Source organism: Varanus komodoensis, unplaced genomic scaffold (genome assembly GCF_004798865.1).
Source record: "Varanus komodoensis strain SLA01 unplaced genomic scaffold, ASM479886v1 scaffold21, whole genome shotgun sequence".
Taxonomy (NCBI): domain Eukaryota; kingdom Metazoa; phylum Chordata; class Lepidosauria; order Squamata; family Varanidae; genus Varanus; species Varanus komodoensis.
The window spans coordinates 7,153,989-7,174,746 of NW_025335589.1; the positions used below are offsets into that span (position 1 = coordinate 7,153,989).

General features: G+C 39.4%; 1 protein-coding gene across 3 annotated transcripts in view; it reads left to right on the forward strand.

Annotated features, from left to right (window-relative positions):
- Window positions 1–20,758, forward strand: part of ARHGAP10 (Rho GTPase activating protein 10) — a 145,454-nt gene that overhangs the window by 97,652 nt on the left and 27,044 nt on the right. For all 3 annotated transcript variants that reach the window (XM_044430789.1, XM_044430790.1, XM_044430791.1), the window contains exon 19: window positions 18,591–18,732. In XM_044430789.1, coding sequence (XP_044286724.1) covers window positions 18,591–18,732 — 142 coding nt within the window. The remainder of the gene's footprint in view (window positions 1–18,590; window positions 18,733–20,758) is intronic.

Sequence of the window (20,758 nt, forward strand, 5' to 3'; positions counted from 1 at the left end):
TCATAATGCCATGTTCCAGTCACCTTCTGACCTGCCTAATAATCGTCCAGAGCTCCACAGTACCAAATATGACACTCAGGAGTGATTGTGTTAATCGTCTGTTGCACAATGCCATTCCATGGTGTGACAAGAGCCTCAGCAGAATCACTAGCTACTGGAAAAAATGTCCTCAAAAGGTTCAAGAATGCTGATTTAAAAGTGCTGTGAGCTAAGCTAATGTGCTGTAAATGAAGTATCAGTTACTAGTGAGATCTGTTTTGTCCCCTAAACATCAAATACTCACTGAAGTTTTGCACTTTAATCCAGGCACAAGTTCAAAAGAAAAGAAGCATTGCCCATTTGTGATCACAAAACTTTTTGAATTAGTTATCTGGGAAACAGTGAGTTTTGTGTCATATCTTTGCTATAAATATCCGTAAACAAAGTTTGAGTAGACGTTATTAGCAAAGGACTCTCATGCATTACCATTGGCCCCTTTGTATCCATATTTCTATGCCACTTCAGAATTTATATACATGGCACCTGGCCAGGTTTTTGCTAGGTTAATTTCTTGCATTGCTTTAGGAAATTAATGGTGGTTTCATGTTTAAAGTAGCACTTTCAGTATTTTTCTTGTTCCAAAAAGTAAAAATTCAGGGGAAAGCAAATGAAAACATCTGCACTGACTCCTTTAGTTGAGTCTTTATACTTCCTCAGGGTTCTGAGAAGTATAATGTATTTAACTTTCAAATCTTTAATTGCCTTTATATTTCTACCATTGCCTCTGTACCTGCCAGAAAATGTCAGCTTGTTTAGAAGACCCTTCTCTCCCATATGCTCTCCTATTCCTTTCCAGACTAGCAAAAAGCTTGCTTTTCAATATGGTGGAGGCTCAACTATAGCCGACTTGGTAGACAGATGTCTACAGAAGCACCACATCAATGCAGACTCAGAATATTTCTTGTTAAAAATTTCCAGGAAGATGGCAACAGAGAGGTGGCAGTAGAGGCAAATGGATTTTTCACTAGTTCTACTTTAGCCAGTATACAAAACAGAATCTACTTGTGATTTATTTATTTATGTTATTATCTACTTAAGCTTAAGCTCTCTGGGCAGTTGACTTTTATAACTTTGTAAGACAAATCTCTTCTGTCAGTGTAGATAAAAGAAGCTGGCTAAATGCTAATATTATTCATAATAGAAAAATTGTAATTATTATTAATCAAATGTTTTAAGTGTGTTAGGTCACTAATTTTTAATAGCCCTTTAAGGTCAGCCAATATTAGCTGAGGCTGAGGAGTTTGAATTTGTTGTCCTTAACAGTTCAGCTTTGATTTTAACCAAGAACATCTAGCTCATAAATCATGTTCTTAACCACAGTGCTGTACCAGTACTAAAGAGTGAGCAGAAGTAATTACATAGCTCTGACTGAAGTGGATTGATTGCATCTGGTATCAGAGTAGTTTATTGTTCTGCTCTGGTTAGGATGATTGGTTGGACCACAATTCTCATCTGGTACGAAGAGGGTTAATGTCCTTCTCTGCCCATGATAGGCAAGGCACACATGATCAGGCTTTTTGCATAGGCCTTGACCTCTATCTCAAAGATAGAAAGATATATTCTAGGAATGTGTCTCATAAAATCAAACTGACTCTGCTTTCTAAACAAACTTTTGAGTTTCATTTAAACAAAGACTTTTCTATAGCACTCTCTCAGGTTATAGCCTCTCTCTCAGGTCAGAAGCAGTAGGTGTTGCCCATAATGACTTTGTGGTTCCTTTCAGGAAGCAAAACTCATTCAGGTTGTATCTAGCAGTTCTTTCACATTGTTAAATATGACTTTTCCCAGCCAGTTTTTCCACTGCTTCTGACTGGGTAGAAACTTGTTTTAGTTTCTATTTCAATAGACTCTCTACTTACACCTCAGTATAGTCTTGATTATTTCCTGTTTCTTCCTTAGCAATTCTATCTCTTTTCAGTTTCTTCTTCCACTTTTCATATTTTTTAAAAAAAAGAACAGTGTGTTTGTGGAGAGGGGGATCTTCTTTTGGCTCTTTTTTTCCTCTCCAAGTCTGAAAAAAAAAGAAGAGTGGTCAGCTACTAACATTAGAATTGGATAGAACTATACCAGTGATTATGAAACACTATTGCCTCTCAACCAGAGGAGTGGTTAGTTGGTTCTCTTCAGATTGCTAGGAGCAAGGGCAGGATCCAGGAATGGGTCATTCTCATGACCCACTGCTGATGCTGACTCTGTAGTAACCAAGTTTCACAGAATACAGCAAACAGAACTAACTGGACCAGATCCTCCCCAAAATAAGGATCTCCCCCCCTCCCCCAGTTCTTACCTTGACTGTGACTTGGATATCAACCAAGAAGACTTCATCAAGGCATGTAAACATTTCTGGCGACCCTTAAAGTGGGAAGAGGCTGTGCTTCATCCAGCCATTTCTCACCAACAATCACTTCTGTTTTCCCAGGCTTGCAATCCTTGCATTCTCCAGCCTATGCAGCTATCCCTGGAGGATGAAATAGAGAATTGGTAGGCTCCTTTGTATGTCATCTTTTTCATGGCAATGGCTAAGCAGGTCTCTCCTGCCACCTCACCAAGATCAAGAACATCTAGCAGATGATTCAGCTCCCTAAACATAGAAGGGAGAGTTAAAGGCCTCTTCCTCTGATTCTTCTTCCCTCCTCCAGCTAAGAAAACACAATAGTTCCTGCCAATATCCAAGAAGGCTTGGATTGTTCCGAGCTGATCCATATTCTTTCGTTGATTTAGCTTCTGAGTTCTTAGACCCTCCGCTCACTGCTAAAGGGAAGCATCATAAGACTAGAAAGGTTTCACACAAACATTTTTCATATTCAGTTTCTTTTCTCTTAGCTGTAGCTGCACACCTTCTAGTGTAAGGATACTTAATAATGACAAGTTTCTACCTATACTTACCGAAGTTAAAACATCATTTGACTATTCAAGAATGAGTCCTCCTGCTGAAGCCAGCTAATTGCGATTGTTACCTTTTGAAAAACTGGTTAAAGCTCAGTTTGATGCTTTTCCCTCCAAAGCAGAAAGGCATCCAACCTGATCTAAAGGTAACCTTTACGAGAGAAAGGTTATGGAAGAACTTTAAGAGAGAATGATGTGGTGGATTACATGCCTACTTTTATATGTGGCAACCCAAACTTACAAAACTTTACAAGGGGATAGTGAAAGGAAGAGATGGCCTCATCCTGTATTTCCAAGCTTTAACATTCAGAATTGCTACAGTATGTGCCGCAAATCATCTAAAGAATAAACTTATTTGTTTTGCTTAACTTCACATATGTAAAGCACATTAACAAGATTTTCCACCATGTCTTTATGTTGGATACCAGTACTAGTTTCTAAGGAGAACATTTTACAATAAGACAGCAATTCTTAATACCATCACCATATAATTTATAGTAGCATTTGAACTTGAAAGTTAAACGTCTGGTTAAGTAGTTTTAGAATGCTTTATCTGTTAAACTAATAAATGATTTTGTAATGCAAAAGAACTTTATGTCATCCATATGTTTTAATAGGAATACTGACATATTCTCAAAATACCCTAGTGAGAAAGAAGGAATATTTATCCTTGCCACATTTAAACAAACTACAGACAGGAAAAAATGTATCTCACTAGTTCTGGTGACTGGTTACCTACCAGATAGTGCTCCCCGTTGGATCTGCTTTCCCAGGTTAAAGTACATAGTCACCAAGGTATGACAGGTTATTTTTGTGGCAGAAAATCCAACAAGCACCCCTCTCATTACTTGTCAGTAAATATTCAATAATGATACATTAAGGGTTCACTTTTATGGGTGAAGAATTCAAGCACATCAAACTTATAGGTTCAGCACCAGCCAAAGTCCTGCTGGGCTATTACAGGGAAGGTGAAAGGAACAATGTAAATTTTTGTTAACCTCTCTGTCCTCCAAAAGGGAAATTAGTTAGATGGGCCTCAGAACTTATCTAACATCCTTCCTGAGCTAGGGGATGATAGATTGAGAATCACTCAGATCATCAGCCACTGCCTCCTAATTCACTGGCATACCATTGACCCATCAAGGAAACTTCCATGGTAATTGGGAGAAGTCGGGGCTATGGGCTCCAGTGTCAGGGGGGAAAAAACTGTTTGCATCATGAAAGGGCTCTGGCTTTTAAAACAACTGTTGGACAAGTAGGACCATAGGATTATTCTTTAAGACTGGAATTCTGTGTCCATATATCTAGAAGAAAGTCCTATTGAACATAGTGATCTTACTTCTAACTAGATATGCATAGAATTGGACTGTAACTAGCATTTTATTTCTCCAAGGATTAAGTTGTATGAGCATATTACTCTGTCAAACAGTAAGGCTGTCTTACATCATTAGGAAATTAGAAGTTTTTAAATGAGCACACCTATCTATCTTACCTTTCATGTCCATATAGATAACTTGTATGACAGTAAGTTGGTCCTAAGGGATCTCTGTGTCATCCAGCCAGATCTCCATGATGCATGCAGGATCAGTTCCCCCATTTCTTCCTGTAGCATGGTAGCTAACTAAGCAAAGGATTAGGTGAGGAGCTAGACCAATGAAAACTCTGAAGATTTCTACCAGTACATCTTGAAACTCTCCTTTGCTATATTTTCCTCTTACCTTTATATTCACCAGCGTTGTGAGGTCTGCTATCTTCTACCAAGTACATTTGAATTTTTTAAAAAAGTATTCCTCAGCAATAACAGTTCTTCTTCGTGGTCTGTGTACACCACACATACAGGCTCTGTGCCTGCATGGAGCTTGTTCTTGGGAAGCTTCTATAGCTAAGCGTTCAATTGGACAGGAGCCCCTTCCTTCCTGTCTCAGAGTTATATGGGAGGGATTCCTGCCCATTCCCTCAGTTCCTTTTCAGCCACCATCACACATAGATTGAAAAATTGGAAAGGCCAAGACCACCCAGCCACCAGGACTATGACAACAACCAGGCCTCCATTGGCAACACTGAGATGCCTGGCAAATCTGCTTGTCTCAGACTGGGCCACTTGTCCAATGGCCATGTGGTTATAAAACCAACCAAATGTAGCAAGAAAATGGCTGCCACTGCCTAGGGTAAATGAAGGCCCCAGGAGAGCTCCTGTTGACGTTCGATATCAAAGAAGCCCTCAGTACCATCCCTGCGACATTCGCAGTCCTCAGTACTAAGAGTGGACCTGGGTCATACCACGCCAGTACCAGAAGGAGAACAGAGAGAGATCCTTCTCAGGTCTCCACTCTGTCTTCTGTCCCAAACATCATTGTCAAAGCAATCCACAAAACCTCTACCTCTGAAGACCAATTCAACACCAAGATGATCAAGCCATGCCTTGTTGAGACAAACACTGCTCCCATCAGGGTCCAGCTTGATACCAAGCTGATCAACCCAGATCCACTCTCCCCTCATCAACTGGGACTGAACTGCCATCTGGTTGCCACCCTTGCACCAGTCAGTGCTCCAGACCATCCTTAGTGGCCAAGTGAGCACCTTGGTACCAAGAAGTCAATAGAACTTGGGACACAGCTAGTTGGTGTTGAGGCACTGATACCATTATTTCACCACCAAGAAACTCCCAACCATTCTGGACAGAACCCAGCTAGTACTGAAGTGCCAGTACCATTGAATCACCTCTGAGGCACTGCTTCTGCTGACACTGATAGGAGGCCATGGTACCAAACCTGTTATAGTCCATGACACCCTCAGTGTTGAAAGATGTGGAAGAATGGACACCATCCCTGTCATCTGACTTGGAAGCCCAACTCTCCTATTTCATAATTTTGCTGATCCCATCCACCTACATCTTTTCTCCTGATCACAAAGGTAGTTGTGAAGATCAAGAGGAACAGGACAGATGGACTACTGATCACTCTGTGGTGGCCAAGACAAGCTTGGTTTGCTCAGCTTCTCTGATTCTGGTCTGTGACCTTCCTCTGACTCCCAGATTTGATTTCACAGGAGCACGGCTGGGTTCTGTACCCCGACATTAAGACCCTGTGGCTCATGGCATGGCACATTATTCCATAGACCCAATGGGAAACACTCTCCCTCAGGAAGTAAGATTCATCCTCAGTAAGGACCTCAAACCATTCAGATCTAGCCTTCCTTCCTAAGGTATTGGTGGTCCACCTCAACTAGGACGTTGTCCTTCCAGCTGATCAATTACACCTTGCACTCACTGGATGTCTGGAAGGCCCTTGCCTTCTATCACTTCAGGAACGAATCTTTCTACCACCCACCAAGACTCTCTTTTTGCTGTGGTGGAGAGAGCAAAGGAGATTCACTCTCTGCTCAGAGAGTGGCAAACTGGGTCACAAGCACCATCTTCCTGGCATACAAGCTAGCTGGCCTGCAACTCATGGATCTCCCAGGGGATCACTCCACGTGAACTATGACCATGTTCATGTCACTTCTATCAAAGTTCTTCCTGAAAGAAGCTTGCAGGATTATCACATGGTCCACACCCTTGATGTTTGGCAAATACTACAGGCTAAACATCTGTACAAGAACCGACTGCTCCTTCTGAAGAGCAGAGCAGTGCTCTCTTCCATCCTCCAGTGATCACCCCCCCCCCCCGGTACTCATTGAGGTAATCCAGTTAGTTGCCCATACGTGTGATGCACAGAGACTGCAAAGAAGAAATCAAACTGCTCACCTGTAACTATTGTTCTTTGAGTGGCTCTCTGTGCACTAACATAGCCCACCCACTGTCCCAACACATGGGCCAGTCCAGGTCAGGCCAACATTCTTCCCTCAGTCCTGGAACCTATGGTGGTTTTTAATGGAACTGAGGGAATGGGTGGGAACCTCTTCCAAATAACCTCTTCTTGTTGTAATGAGAAATGAAAGCAATCCTTGTATTGGGAGGTGGTAAAGGGATGTCAACAATTTGAAATGTTTTTGGTTGCCGGCAGATAATTTGTGGGTGGGGGTGGGGTGGGGATAGGCATTCAGTGTTTTGTTATGTAGGGCAAGCTCTCATGCAGCACTCCTTCCATGTCCCTGGCAGGTCTTTTTAGGTTTCAACTCCAGAGGAAGTGGTTTTTCATTTTTTTCCCCTTAAATTTTAGTTCTTGCATTTATATTGCTTAACCACTGCTTTTTGCCTTTATTCTGAGTGGAAACAGTGGTTCTCCATTATATTTCTTCTTTTTTGCTAGAGTGTGTAATGTGACTGTAAAAGGACTGTGCACGTACTTAGGCTATTGGCACAGCTGCCACCAGCATCATATGAAGTAGAAAGCAGATGGATATTATCAAGTATACACCTGAAGAATCAACAATAATACACCATACAAATCAACTTTTGGGATAAACTTTTAGAATAAAAATAAGCTGCAAAATTTTGAAATACAAAGTATAAATTCTATCATCCACACACAGCATGTTTTTTCAATATTAATATTTTGTAGATCATGTTGGGATTTATCAGCTCAATTCAACTGTAAAATTTCCAAATGGAATAGGCAGCTTTTCCAGTGTTTGAAACCGATCATGCCACTTACCCTTAGGTAGACAAACAGAAACAAGTATATAAAATTGAATTTACTGTACTGTTACTACATTCTTTAGCAGTAGCTTCCAAAACTCACCAAAGTATAATTCTATAATTAAGTATAGAAAGGTGGCACATGAGGACACTAGAGGGAATTCTTTTAATAATTTAAGAAGCAGAGTATGAAATAATCTTCTTTTGTTACATGCAGCCAAGTTGTCTCTGTTTTATGGTGGCCCTATGAATGAATGCCTTCCAAGTTATCCTGTCCTTGACAGTCCTGCTCAGCTATTGTCAAGGCTTTGGCTTCTGTTAGAGAATCACTCTCATATTTGGTCTCCTCCTGACATCAACTTTCTCCAGCATTATTGTCTTTGGTGAGTCTTGCTTTCTGTGGGAGGTACACCTCCCCACAAAGTACAGCAGCTTCAATTTGATAATTTTTGCTTCCAGAGAATGTTCTGACTCTAAAACCGGCATGTTTCTGTTGGTCTTCAAGTTGTCCCCCAAGGGATCTTGGGGTAGTGGTAGATAGCTTGATGAAAATGTCGTCCCAGTGCTCAGCTACTGTGAAAATGGAAAACTCCATGCTAGGCATAATTAGGAACAGAATAGAACTGCCAAAATCTTACTTCCCTTATAGAAATCTTTGGTGTGACTTGGAATATTGTGTTCAGTTATGGTTGCTTTAGCTGAAAAAAGGACATTATTTAGTTAGAAAAAGTACAGAGAAAGGCAACAAAAATGATCAGGGAGCTAGAGCAGCTCCTTTATAAGGAGTGGCTATAACAACTGAGAGTAATGGAGGTGTTTAATATAATGCATGGAAAGGAGAAAGGAGAGAGGGAGGCATTTTTCTCCCTCTCTTATAACACTTGAACCCAGGTCCATTCCATGAAGCCAATTGGTGGGAGATTTAGGACAGAAAAAAAGTACTTCCCAAAGCATATTGTTAAATTATGGAATTTGCTACCATGGGAAGAGGAGATGTTCGCTAATAAAAATAAAATAATGTAAGGCATTGGATAGATTACTGAGGAAGAAGGCTATCAGTGACTACTAGCCTTCCTGGCTATCTTCCAGTTCCTTTACCAGAGGTGGCAAGCCTGTATACGCCAGTTGCTGAGAGGCTTGGGTGGTAGGAGGTCTTGCACCCAACTGCTCGAGGGATCCTGTGAGCAGCTGGTTTGCCACTATGTCTACCAAGTGCTGGACTTGGTGGAACTTTAGTCTGATCCAGCATGGCTTATCTTATGCGTTTGGTCCAGGGTATTTGTAAAAAATATTCTCCAGCACTGTGTTTTGAATTTACCAATTTTCTTTCTTTGCTTTCCAGCTTTCATAGTGATTGGGATAACAGTAGTATAGATGATCTTGGCGCCACAGTCTCCAACTAAACATCCTTCTACTTGATTATCTTTTCTAGCTCCAGTAAAGTTTTGCAAATTCTCTGCAGTTGTGATTTTTGTTTTCTTAATATTCAGCTGAAGTCCTGCTTTTTCACTTTTTTCTTCCTGTCCTAACAGTAGCTTCTTATCCACAATTCAGGTTACAGACACATCAGGACAATGTGCTAAAACACACCCATTTCTTTCAGGACCACCCATAGCTTCTTATGATCCACACAGTCTAAGGCTTTGCTCTAGTTTGTGGAGCATAGACCCATCTTCTTATGAAATTCTTTGGTGCACTCTAGTAGCCAGTGTACATTTGCAGTATTTCCTTTTGGAATCCAGCTTGAACATAAGGAATTTCTTGTTTCATACAGGCTAAAATTTGTGGTGGAACCTTGAGCCTCACTTTGCTTGCATGGGAAATTAGTGCTATCATCTTATGTACTTCTTAGCTACGCTCCTTAGCATCCTTTTTTCTTGGGGGGCGTGGAGTGAAATATATTGTTAATATTTCAGGCCTGTGAGCTATTGTTTTGTTTTCCATATTCGTTCACATATTCTTGTTAAGATATGGACCAATTATTCCTGCAATTTGGAATCGTTCGGTTGGTACTTTAACTTCTTCAGGGGTTTTAGTCCTTTCAATTGCTTTCAAATAGCTTTCACTTCACTTTTTATGTTGTTCAGGATGATAAAAACCACTTCAGTGAGTCCTATAACACATGAAAATAGAAAGCAAGTATAACACAAGCAAGTAGAAAGAGCACTGCAAAATATTTGGAAGAGGGTGGATGTGCGACTGTATGGCTTAGTACAGGGGTCTCAAACTCAACTTACCTGGGGGCCGCTGGAAGTAGAGTCTGGGTGAGGCTGGGCCGCATCAAGTATTCCACCACTGCGGTGGTGGTGGGCCACTCATCCCGCGGCCGGCCCAGGCGCCGCCGGCGCTTTGAAGACTGCAGGGCCCCTCCCCCGTGCCCCACCCATCCCGGCAATTGGCCTGTGGGCCACAAGTTTGAGACCCTTGGCTTAGTACAAATGACCTATAGAACACAGAAACCTCTTTATATCAAGTGAAGTCACTGAAAGAGTCTCATCATCAGAGTATCCGATTCTGTTTCCACAAAAGTACCATTCACAAAAGATGGAAGCCTCTATTTTATTGTAGAGTTATAAGGGATCAACAAGTTCACAACCGTTCTGAGTCATCTGAGAACCCTATTCCTGGTTTATAGTTGATTTTAGTTTACATCATTTTATTCAAAATGTTTAATTAATTTTGCTGGGTTTTGTTTTATACTTCGGATATGATGTTATACTTCGTGTTTCTGATTTTAGAATGTTATGCTGTTTTAATTGTTGTAAGCCACACAGAGAGCCAAAGTATGGGCTATTGTAATTACATATAAATTTAAATAATAAATAAACTCAGAAAAACTCTGGAACAATTCATTACAAAGAAACTTCCCACAGGGATATCCTCGGGACTCCAGCAGGGCTTTTCTCAATTTATTTTTGAGGCCACAAACACCTTCCTCTAGGCATTTCAGCTTGCCATTCTCATATGTGGTAGTCTACATTTAGTATAAAGTAGATTATTTATGTGTAATTAAACATTATTTGGGCAATTGCACAGTACCTTTATCTGTCCTGTTTACCTGCCACAAGTATAACTTAAAGATGGATAGTTTTGCTGAGATTGTAGGAGCAGGAGCTCTTCATGTTGGGTTCCAGAAGATTCTTAGAAATCTTTTGCATAGTTGATTGCTTATTTGATTACTCAAAGAATATAACTTATGGGTATTTACTCTCTCTTTGTGGTAGTTCTTAGAAACTGTTAAGAACCATGGTATAAAAGATATACATGTTCCAACCAAAGACAAACATTTTTATATTTAATTTATTTATGTTTGGTGATATTTGTATTTTATCTTTGTAAGCCGTCCTGAGGCTTTTGCAAAGGATGGCATATAAATATCCTAAATAAATAAATATTCTGTTTTGAGTTAAGCAATGCATTTAGTTCTCTCCTTGCAAATTTCTGAAATCAGTGGACTGCAAAAGGTACTAAGCTTTGTCTGGATTGTACTCTTTGTTCATCCTGATAATACAGTGGCTCTTCTTTGAGCTATATAATCTTGAATTAATGAATAAGAGGTAAAGCAGATGATGCAATGACTGATGATGTAGACATAGAAAAATTTTGAGGATAATTCTATGACATTGAATTGGTGTTTTGCAAGTGACTAACAGTAATCAAGGAAATGTAATGTGCTTTCAATTTTAGTGTTCATTTTCTCCAAAAGGCAGTCTAAGTATCTATGCAGTGTGGATTCCCGGTTAATACTTAAGATAAGTGGGTTGTGTAGATGGGCCAAGTCATAGCTCATTTTTCTCTTTTAAGTTGTTGTACACAACTTGTAGCTTAGCATATTATTTCTTTTGCTCAATTGGTAGGTAAAGGAAGAATGTAGTTACTTGAAGGCTCTATTTTCTCATCTTTGTGGCTTAATCTGTCCTGTTTTATACCAGGATTACATGTAATGGTTAGAAAGGGTATGAAATATAATTGTATGAATCTCTGTTGTACAGAAACATAGTTTGTTCATCTATTTCCAGGGAAATGAGATTTGATGTGTTGAAGTCTCTAAATTGAAAGAAGTGGTATTCTTTAATATTCTCAATATTTAGGCATTAGTAGAGAATATAGACATGGAACCACTGATTGGTTCAAACTGAGAAAGGAGTTTGGCAGGGCTGTATACTGTCATCCTGCCTATTTAACTTATATGCAGAGCACATGATGAGAAAGGTGGGGCTAGATGAATCACCAGTTGGAATTAAGATTGCTGGGAGAAATATCAACAACCTCAGATATGCAGATGATACCACTCTAATGGCAGAAAGTGAAGAGGAACTAAAGAGCCTCTTGATGCGGGTGAAGGAGGAGAGTGCAAAAGTTGGCTTGAAACTCAACATTAAGAAACCTAAGATCATGGCATCCGGTCCTCTCTCTTCCTGGCAAATAGATGGGGAAGAAATTGAGGTAGTGACAGATTTTATTTTCCTGGGCTCCAAGTTCACAGCAGATGGGGACTGCAGCCAAGAAATTAAATGATGCTTGCTCCTTGGGAAGAAAGCTATGGCAAATCTAAACAGCATCCTAAAAAGCAGAGACATCACCCTGCCAACAAAAGTGCGTATAGTCAAGGCTATGGTTTTCCCAGTTGCAATGTATAGCTGTGAAAGTTGGACCATAAGGAAGGCTGAGCGCTGAAGAATTGAGGCCTTTGAATTGTGGTGCTGGAGGAGACTCCTGCGAGTCCCTTGGACTGCAGGGCGATCAAACCAGTCAGTCTTAGAGGAGATCAACCCTGACTGCTCTTTAGAAGGCCAGATACTGAAGATGAAACTCAAATACTTTGGCCATCTAATGAGAAGGAAGGACTCACTGGAGAAGAGCCTAATGCTGGGAACAATTGAAGGCAAAAGAAGGGGATGGCAGAAAATGAGGTGGCTAGGTGAAGTCACTGAAGCAGTTGGTGTGAGCTTAAGTGGACTCCGGGGGATGGTGGAGGACAGGAAGGCCTGGAGGAATGTTGTCCATGGGAGTCGTGATGGGTTGGACATGGCTTCGCGACTAACAACAACAGAGAATATGGTGATTCTGCTCTATTTGTCCATGTCTTTGACAGGTGTTCACATTTCACTTATAGTGATTCTGCCTTCTGTTTTTTAAATGATGGTAGACAAACATATTGGGAATGTTCATGTCATGAATTGTTAAGTGTGGGGCATGATCAGGAAATAGAGGAAGCTTAAGCCTGAGCACTAAAATGCTTTTGCTATTTTAGAAAAAGCCCAAGTTAACAATTTCATAAATTGAAAGTGATAAAAAATCATACACAATTTTTTAAACTTTTATTTTCAGTACAATTTCATAAGTGCCTATTTTGAAGATTTTTTATTATTTAATGACAATAGGACAAGAGTACACCATTTTTATAGCAGTTTTTCTGTTCTTCCATCCAGTTATGACCTTTCTAAGTAAATCATTGCTAATGTCTCCTTTTATTCCACTGTCATTCCCCATACATTTAGCATATTAATACAATGCATATGAATATAGCATTGTGCTTATAAGTGTAGTTTTGCATTGGTTAGGATGTAATACAACCTGCAGATTTTGGCACAGAGTCAAGATAATCAAGAATAGTAGGTGGAAACAGTGCTGAATAAGAATTATAAAGCAGTCATGCGAGCAGTATGCACTTTCTGACCTCCTGGCTTTCGTGAGTGCAGGAAAGAACAATTAGAACTGGAATGGTTTGCTCCAGCAAGCAGTCTCTGTATTACAACTCTGCCCTGTTGCTATTTTTACAATGCTTTTTAGGGAAGGTTGGTGCTGTGAAGGTACTTAAGTTATTTAAAATTACATTTATTGGTTTAAACCTTAATATTTTTAAACTACGCAGAACAAGTTGGTGAGCCTTTTAGCTTTCTTTCACATCTGATTACAAATCTGTAAAGATATTTGAAATACTCCTAACTATTTAAGCTTTTCTTCATGTTATGCAAACGTGTTACTGCTGTTACTTCCTTTCTTGTGAACAGTTCAAGGTGGCATACATGGTCACATCTTTTATCTGTATGCAGCAATCCTATGAGGTAATTATCCCTGGGAAAAGTCAACTGACCCTAGGTTATCTACATTTTATGGCAACTTGACAACAAGAAAACAATTTGTTTAAAAATAAGAAAGTGATCTAAAATAAGAAGGAAAGGATGAAAATATAAACTAAAAAAGAATCCTGTAGTTGCCAACACCTCCAACTGTCTTCTGCTGTATCAGGTCATTGATCAATTTAATATAGTAATACTGTTTCTCAAACTGGCAGTGGTTGTTCATGGTCTAGAACTTGTTGCTCTGTTACCTGAGATTTGTTTATCTCAAAATGCCATGACTCAAACTGAGAGCCACCTTCGTGCAAAATATGTGCTATGCTATAGGTGTAACCCCATGAAAATGAAGCCCTAGTCAGTTCCAAAGCATACTACTCGTAAATGACTTCTGCATAACAAGCTGTATCCTTTGTCTTGGAAATAAGCTTGTTTTGTATATTTGTTGTTAAGAAGTACAGAAGGGAGGTTACAGCTGAGGAACTCTATCCAAGGGTTTACTTAGGCTATGGAAGTGCAAAGAAACAGATATGGAGGGATTTGTGATACCAGCCAAGCTAATGAATCAGGTAAGAAACGTGAATTGAGACGGAAGGATATGCAAGATTCAAAATTTGGGAGCATAGGCAGGGAAATCCATTTTAATAGGATATCCTGAGGGCTAAAGATGCTGTTTGTTACTGTTTGTTTAAAGAGCACAAATGGAGTGATTTAAAGAAATGTTGGAAGCCATTTGTCCCAATGTCTTACACTCATTAGGTTACATGCTAATAATTACATCTCTTCTTGATCATCCCAGAGAGCAGGCCTTGGAATAATGGTCTCAAATAACAGAAAGCCATGTTGCAGTTGAATATCAGGAAGAACTTCCTGACTGTTAGAGCAGTACAATGGAACCAATTGCCTAAGGATGTTATGGGCTTTCCCACGCTAGAAGCATTCAGGATGCAACTGGATAGCTATCTGGGAGGGATGGTCTAATTTAGGGGCTTGCACTGAGCAAGGAGTTGGACCTGATGGCCCTCTGGCCCCTTCCAACTCTACTATTCTTTGATTTCATGAATCATGTAGAAATGAAATATGCCAGCTGTAACCTTACTAAGGATACACTTCCATTGTAATATGCTGATCAACTTGCCTATTATTAAGTTATACTTCATTTGGATATGGATTTCAAATAGCCCAAGAAAACTCAAATGTCCTTCATTATGTTTAAATCATTTCACTTGCTTTGGGTTAATAAATTTGAAATTTATGCAAATATTTAAATTGCACTAAGTAATAATGATTCCTTGAACAATTGCATTATAAATCCCAGAGATAGTTGGTATATCAACTATCTGTATAGCTTCTATATAGCCAAGAGTATATGATCCTACCCAATCTTCGAAACTAAGCAGGGTCAGGCCTGACTGAAATCTGGAAATGTGACTTAAATGTTGTCAATTGCCCAGAGAAATGTACTGTAATAATAATAAATAATAATATATGAAGAATGAGCATTTTAAAGCTCCAAACAACTCTATCTATCTATTTATTAAAACATTTCTATGCCGCCCCTTGCCGAAGCCTCACATATACTATATTCACATATATTACTGCATGTAATTTATGTGACAGCTTCAGCCCAGCATTTTATTTTATTTTTAATACTTACATCTGAGCTATCTTCTCAAGGCAGCTATCTAAACTGTAACAAATGAACAATAAAAACTATGTTACACAATAATAAGTAAAAATGTAATATGAGAAGTAAATTAAAAACTATAGAGCACATAGCAGGGGAAATATCATTTAACCTCTAGGCCTTAGCAAAAATCCCTCTAATCTTCCAAACATTGTTGGAGTAGAAACATTTTCACTTGATTTTAGAACTAGCCTGGAGGTGGCTTCCCTGAGCTAAAAAGCCTTTTGTGACACTAGCTGGAAAGCATATATCTTGTCCATTTTACTTAGCCAGTTGATTCCTACTGTATTCCAGCTCCCAGTTAACACTGACATTTGCAATGGGATGAGAGATTATTTTGGAAGTGCGTGTAGCTGAGTAAAAGCACAGATTTAGATACATTTATGCAAAGCAGATTGGAAAGATTATTTAGAGAATGTAGGTGAAATGGAATCTTACCACAAACTACTTGTTATAAAATACCAGGATATTCAGATGCACCCCTCTTTCTTATCCCTTCTGCCCATCCATATTATGTCTTTGTTCATGTGTCCCTTCACATTTTTCTTTTATTTATATTTCAAAATAGAAGGAATATTAGATTTTTCTATTAACTATTTTTGTAGCATCTCAGGCTGCAGCTTGTACCTTATGTCTGAGCTTGTGGCCATCTGAAAAGTCCTCAGTGCCATAAGCTGACCAGCTGGCTTCTAGCAGATTCTTCTTAATTTCACTAGTCACTATGCAGTCAATTTTTACAGACCACTGTGCAGTCGGTAGACCATCGTTGTTCACATCTTCCTATCTTTTTTGCTCTCCATCAAGCCTTATGTACCAATGATTGAGGTCAACTTTCTGTCCAGTCATCTCAGAGCAGAATAGTTCATGAAAGTTAAAATGCCTACATATTTATGAATGCAGTATTTGTTCTGAAATGGGATAAACAAACTTGATATTGAATCCTGTAATTTGGGTTTGCATCCTTAGCTATCTTAACAGGCCAATTCTGATTTCCGAATCTTGTTCAGAAACTGGAATTCTACCTGGGATAGGTGGCTCAAAGGTAGGGATTTATGTTCACAAGGCAAATATTTCTTAGTCTTGGGGCTTTCCTACCTCATAAGGAAGCTACTCGTAGTGTTTTACAAATCTGAGTCAGCTGCAGGATATTGCTGTTGCAGTATTTCAGACTGAGTTGCTCAGGGGCTATGATTATACCAAGGCAGACCTGACTTGTGTTTATTTTTATCTTCTGTACTTTAAGGTCAAATATTGTGTGTTATTGCTATGATGCCTTGGGGAACCATGACGTGGCCCTTCACAGTACCTAGGCTTGTGGCTTTCTTTCACTGCAAAACACAGTGGTTCCTTGAGCTGTTATAAGGGCAGTCATTCTGGATTTGCAAAGTTGTTTCAGTGCTTTGTGATTATTTCCCAAGTGTGGCATGTGGGATTTTATTGAACTTGTTTCAACTGTTTTGGATGGACTTGTTTGTTCCATCTAGCTTTTTACTTTATTTGCTGTGCTTTAATTTGTGATTAATTATGTGGTAAGGTATTTATTTATTAGTTGATTGTTTTTTTCTAATTCAGATCACCTGTAAGAAATATAATGAAATAATTTGTAAACAACTGATAATGAAATAAACCAGGAAATGAATTCTGTTTATGTAGAAGAAAATATGTGCAAACTCTGTGAGGTTACAGAGGACTGGAGGGTGGCATCAGTGGTCCCAGTGTTCAGAAAGGTTAATAGAGGCAAGATGGGGAATTACAGATCAGTTAGCCTTACATCAATTGTAAGAAAGACAATGGAAAGGCTCATAATAGTGAGAGATCTAGTAACTCTAGGTAGGGAAGGGAGGTTGGCAGCCATGTAACACGGGTTCCACAAAAGCAGGTCCTGCCAGATGAACCTTGTGGAATTCTATAACAAGGTTTTGAGGTGGCTAGATGAAGGGGATGTGGTAGATGTAGTTTACCTGAATTTCAGCAAGGCCTTTGACAAAGTGCTGCATGATATACTGGCAAAGAAATTGAGGAGTTTTGGGATAGACCAATGCACTGTGTAATGGATTGGGGCATGGTTGACAGACCAAGAGCAGAGAGTAACTATTAGTGGGGAATCATTGGGATGGCGACTAGTGACAAATGGGGTCCCACAGGGTTCTGTCCCTGAAAGAGGGGGTGATGAGTTTGCTGATCAAATTCGCAGATGATACTAAAATGTGGGCAGTGGTCACAACTGAGGAGCAGGTACTCCAGATTCAGAAGGATCTGGACAGACTGTGAAAGTGGGCAGGGGACAACAAGATTGTGTTCAATCAGATAAGTGCAAGGTCTTGCACTTGGGGCATAAGAATGGATGCCATAAGTACAGGTTAGGGAACAAATGGCTGGAGAGCAACACTTATGAAAGGTATCTCAGGGTACTGTCCAAATGCAGGCTAAACATGAGTCATCCTTGGTTGCATAGCCATAGACATGGCTTCTAGATCGAGAGAGGTATTGCCGCCTGTCTATATGACTCAGGTGCACCCGCAATTGGAGTATTGTGTTCAGTTCTGGACTCCACATTATAGGAAGGATATAACCAGGTTGGAATCAAGACAACATAGGGTCACAAGGATGGTGGCTGGATTGCAGGGAAAGGCATATGAAGCGAGCCTGAGGGAACGGTCTTTTCAGCCTTGAGAAGAGGAGTCTTCAATGGGATATGTTGGCAGAATATTGATACGTGAGAGACTGCCACTCGGAGGTGGATAGAGACTTGTTTTCCTCTGTGGAGGAGGGCAGGATGCATTCCAATGGAGCAAATCTCAGGGAACCCAGGTTCAATTTGGATGCCAGAAAGTACTTCCTGACATTTAGGATCCCAAGGGTATGGAATGGGCTCCCATGGGGGTAGTTGAAGGCCCATTCGTGAGGGTGTTCAAGGATAGACTGGACATGCACGTGATAAGCATGTCATAAGCAGAGACGGCTGGAGCCAGGGATCAGACTAGATGGCCCCAGAGGCCTCTTCTGACTTGCTTTGTTTCATTGTTACTAATCCTTATTTCTCTTTCTCTTTGCTTTAACAGCTGGCAAGCAGAATTGCTCATGCTTAACTCTGTGAATTTAAATGATTGGCATAACACTTGATATATATGACATTTAGGCTTAATTTTAATTTTGTATTTATTTAAAAAACAATGGCACACTCCTCGAAGAATACAATTTTGGCTCCTTTCTGCTTTCAGTGGAATAGAAAACATGTTTTGTTAATAGCTTACAGTTGCATTGATATAATTTGCTGTTCATAGTAAATAATTTATGCTCTTTGTGTTACTCTTCACAGATTTTCCAAACTCTGCCTTTCCCCGAGCCAATCTCTGCGTCAGTGTCTCCTCCAAATGCTCCACCACGACAATCAAGAAGACAAGGGCAACGTAATAAGAGGCCCATTGCTGTATATAATCTCTGTCTTGAGCTGGATGACAGTAAGATGTTAATTATATTTTCTATCTCGGCAGCAGAGTAGGGTTGCGGTGTATTGTGTGTCATCAGGGCAATCTACAGTAGTTTTCCATTTCACTATTTCTGTTATCTTAAAAAAAATGGAAAATGGAAGGTGGAAGGGTACCTTTTAATGACACACTGCTGTATATCTGGAACTAAAGAAAAGTATCTGTTCTAAAGGAGAGCATCTATAAAAGAGTATCTTTCTTATTTAACCAAATCTATTTGATCAATGGCTATTATAAATTGATAAGGTAAATGGAATAACATAAGAACCTGAAGTAAAGAAAAATTTCCTGAATTGAGAGAACTAATACTCTTGAATATTAGTTTTAGCTGGAATAAAGAATCTAGTCTGGCAAATAATACTGTTAGTGCTAATACTGAAAGCTGCTATACATCAAGAGATTAAACAGTTGCCTACTTATGATCAACCAAGTGAAAGAAAGCAGAATTCATTGGGCAAATAACATGTTGCAAGGTGTTCTGAACAGAAAGGAAGACTTTTGCGTTCTTTTATACAATCTTGGCATTGACCCAAGGCCATCTTGGTTTCTGTGGGGTTGTAGGCCGTTCTTGACAGGTGCTTGAATTTAGCAATAAATTTTAGCATGTTCACCTTCTTCCTGTACCATTAGTTAATTATATCTGTCCATAAAGAAAATTAAATTTGGTTTATGAAGCTTTGTAGCTTAGATGAAATTAGTGGGTTTTAAATTTAGGATTATGATGTACCTGAAATATATTGATTTACAAATTCTTAATCAACTTCATTTATTGATAAATAAAAGATGCAAAATTATGAGTATGCATTCTATTCTAAACTCAGTCAGACTCTTAAGGATTAAAATAGAAAATCAAGGATTCTGCTTGTGTCTCTACTTATTCTGTGTTTTGAAATTGCACAAATGTGTGTGCAAGTATGTGCTTTTTCTTTTTTAAGGATCACCATGAAGCAGTTTTGTTATTCTTAAGGACTACCTTAAGGATGACCTAAAAAAGGCAGCATGGAAAAACAGGTGATGCGCAAATCAATAGATAGAATTTTCATTAGGTAAATCATGCAGTCATTGCCACATAACCATGCCTAAGAAAGACCCACTTTTCTAGAAATCAGCATGTGTGCATCCTTGAAATGTAGCTGGCACTGACCAGGCACCATTCCAGAGAAAGCTAGTTGGCACTTGACAGACAACAGCAGGTCAAACAAAGGGCAATTCACACCAGCACACCCCATCCTCCTCCTCTTCTATGAAATAGCACCCCATCTTCCCCCCTCCTTCACAGCATTTTCTTTGGTGTGCAAGTAGAAAAGATCACACCATTGTAACTGTTTACTTTTGTGGGAGGGCCAACTGAGTGTGCTCAGGTGTGCCATCTGGAAGGATTCATTGGTAGCTGGTAATTCTTGTGACTAAATCCTTTAAAAGAAAACCTTCCCCTGTTGTGTACTTTGGGCATATACACACCAGGACACAGACCTTTTGGTCAACAGAGGTGTATGGTTCATCATTAAAGTATGTAATATGTTTTTAAAGCACCTGCTCTATACTCTGCAAAACAGGTATTTGATTTTGGGAAAAAAATACTGAAAGCTATTTTCTATGTAGATCTTGGAATCATACTTTTTACCTCATTTCCAGCAAGTTAGCTCTGTTTGTCTCATATAGCAAGCCAAGAGAAAGTCTTTCAACACCTTAAAGGACTAGTTCATTGTGGCACGAATGTTTATGCCACAAAAAATTGTTTAGTTTTTAATTTGCTTTAAGGCACTGCTCATTATGAGTTAGGGTTACTGCCCTCCCCCCTTATTTTTAAACTATGAACTAATATTTTGAAGATGCCTATAGAAGTTCTGCAGTACCTTGGAAACTGCAAATGGCCTGTGGGCTAAATGTTCTGTACCTCTGCAAATGAGATTATTGGATATCTTAAAACTGCAACAGTTAGAAATTCTAAACTGCTGTTGATAGAATGGTTAAAGGCACTTGCTGAAATCCCAGCTGA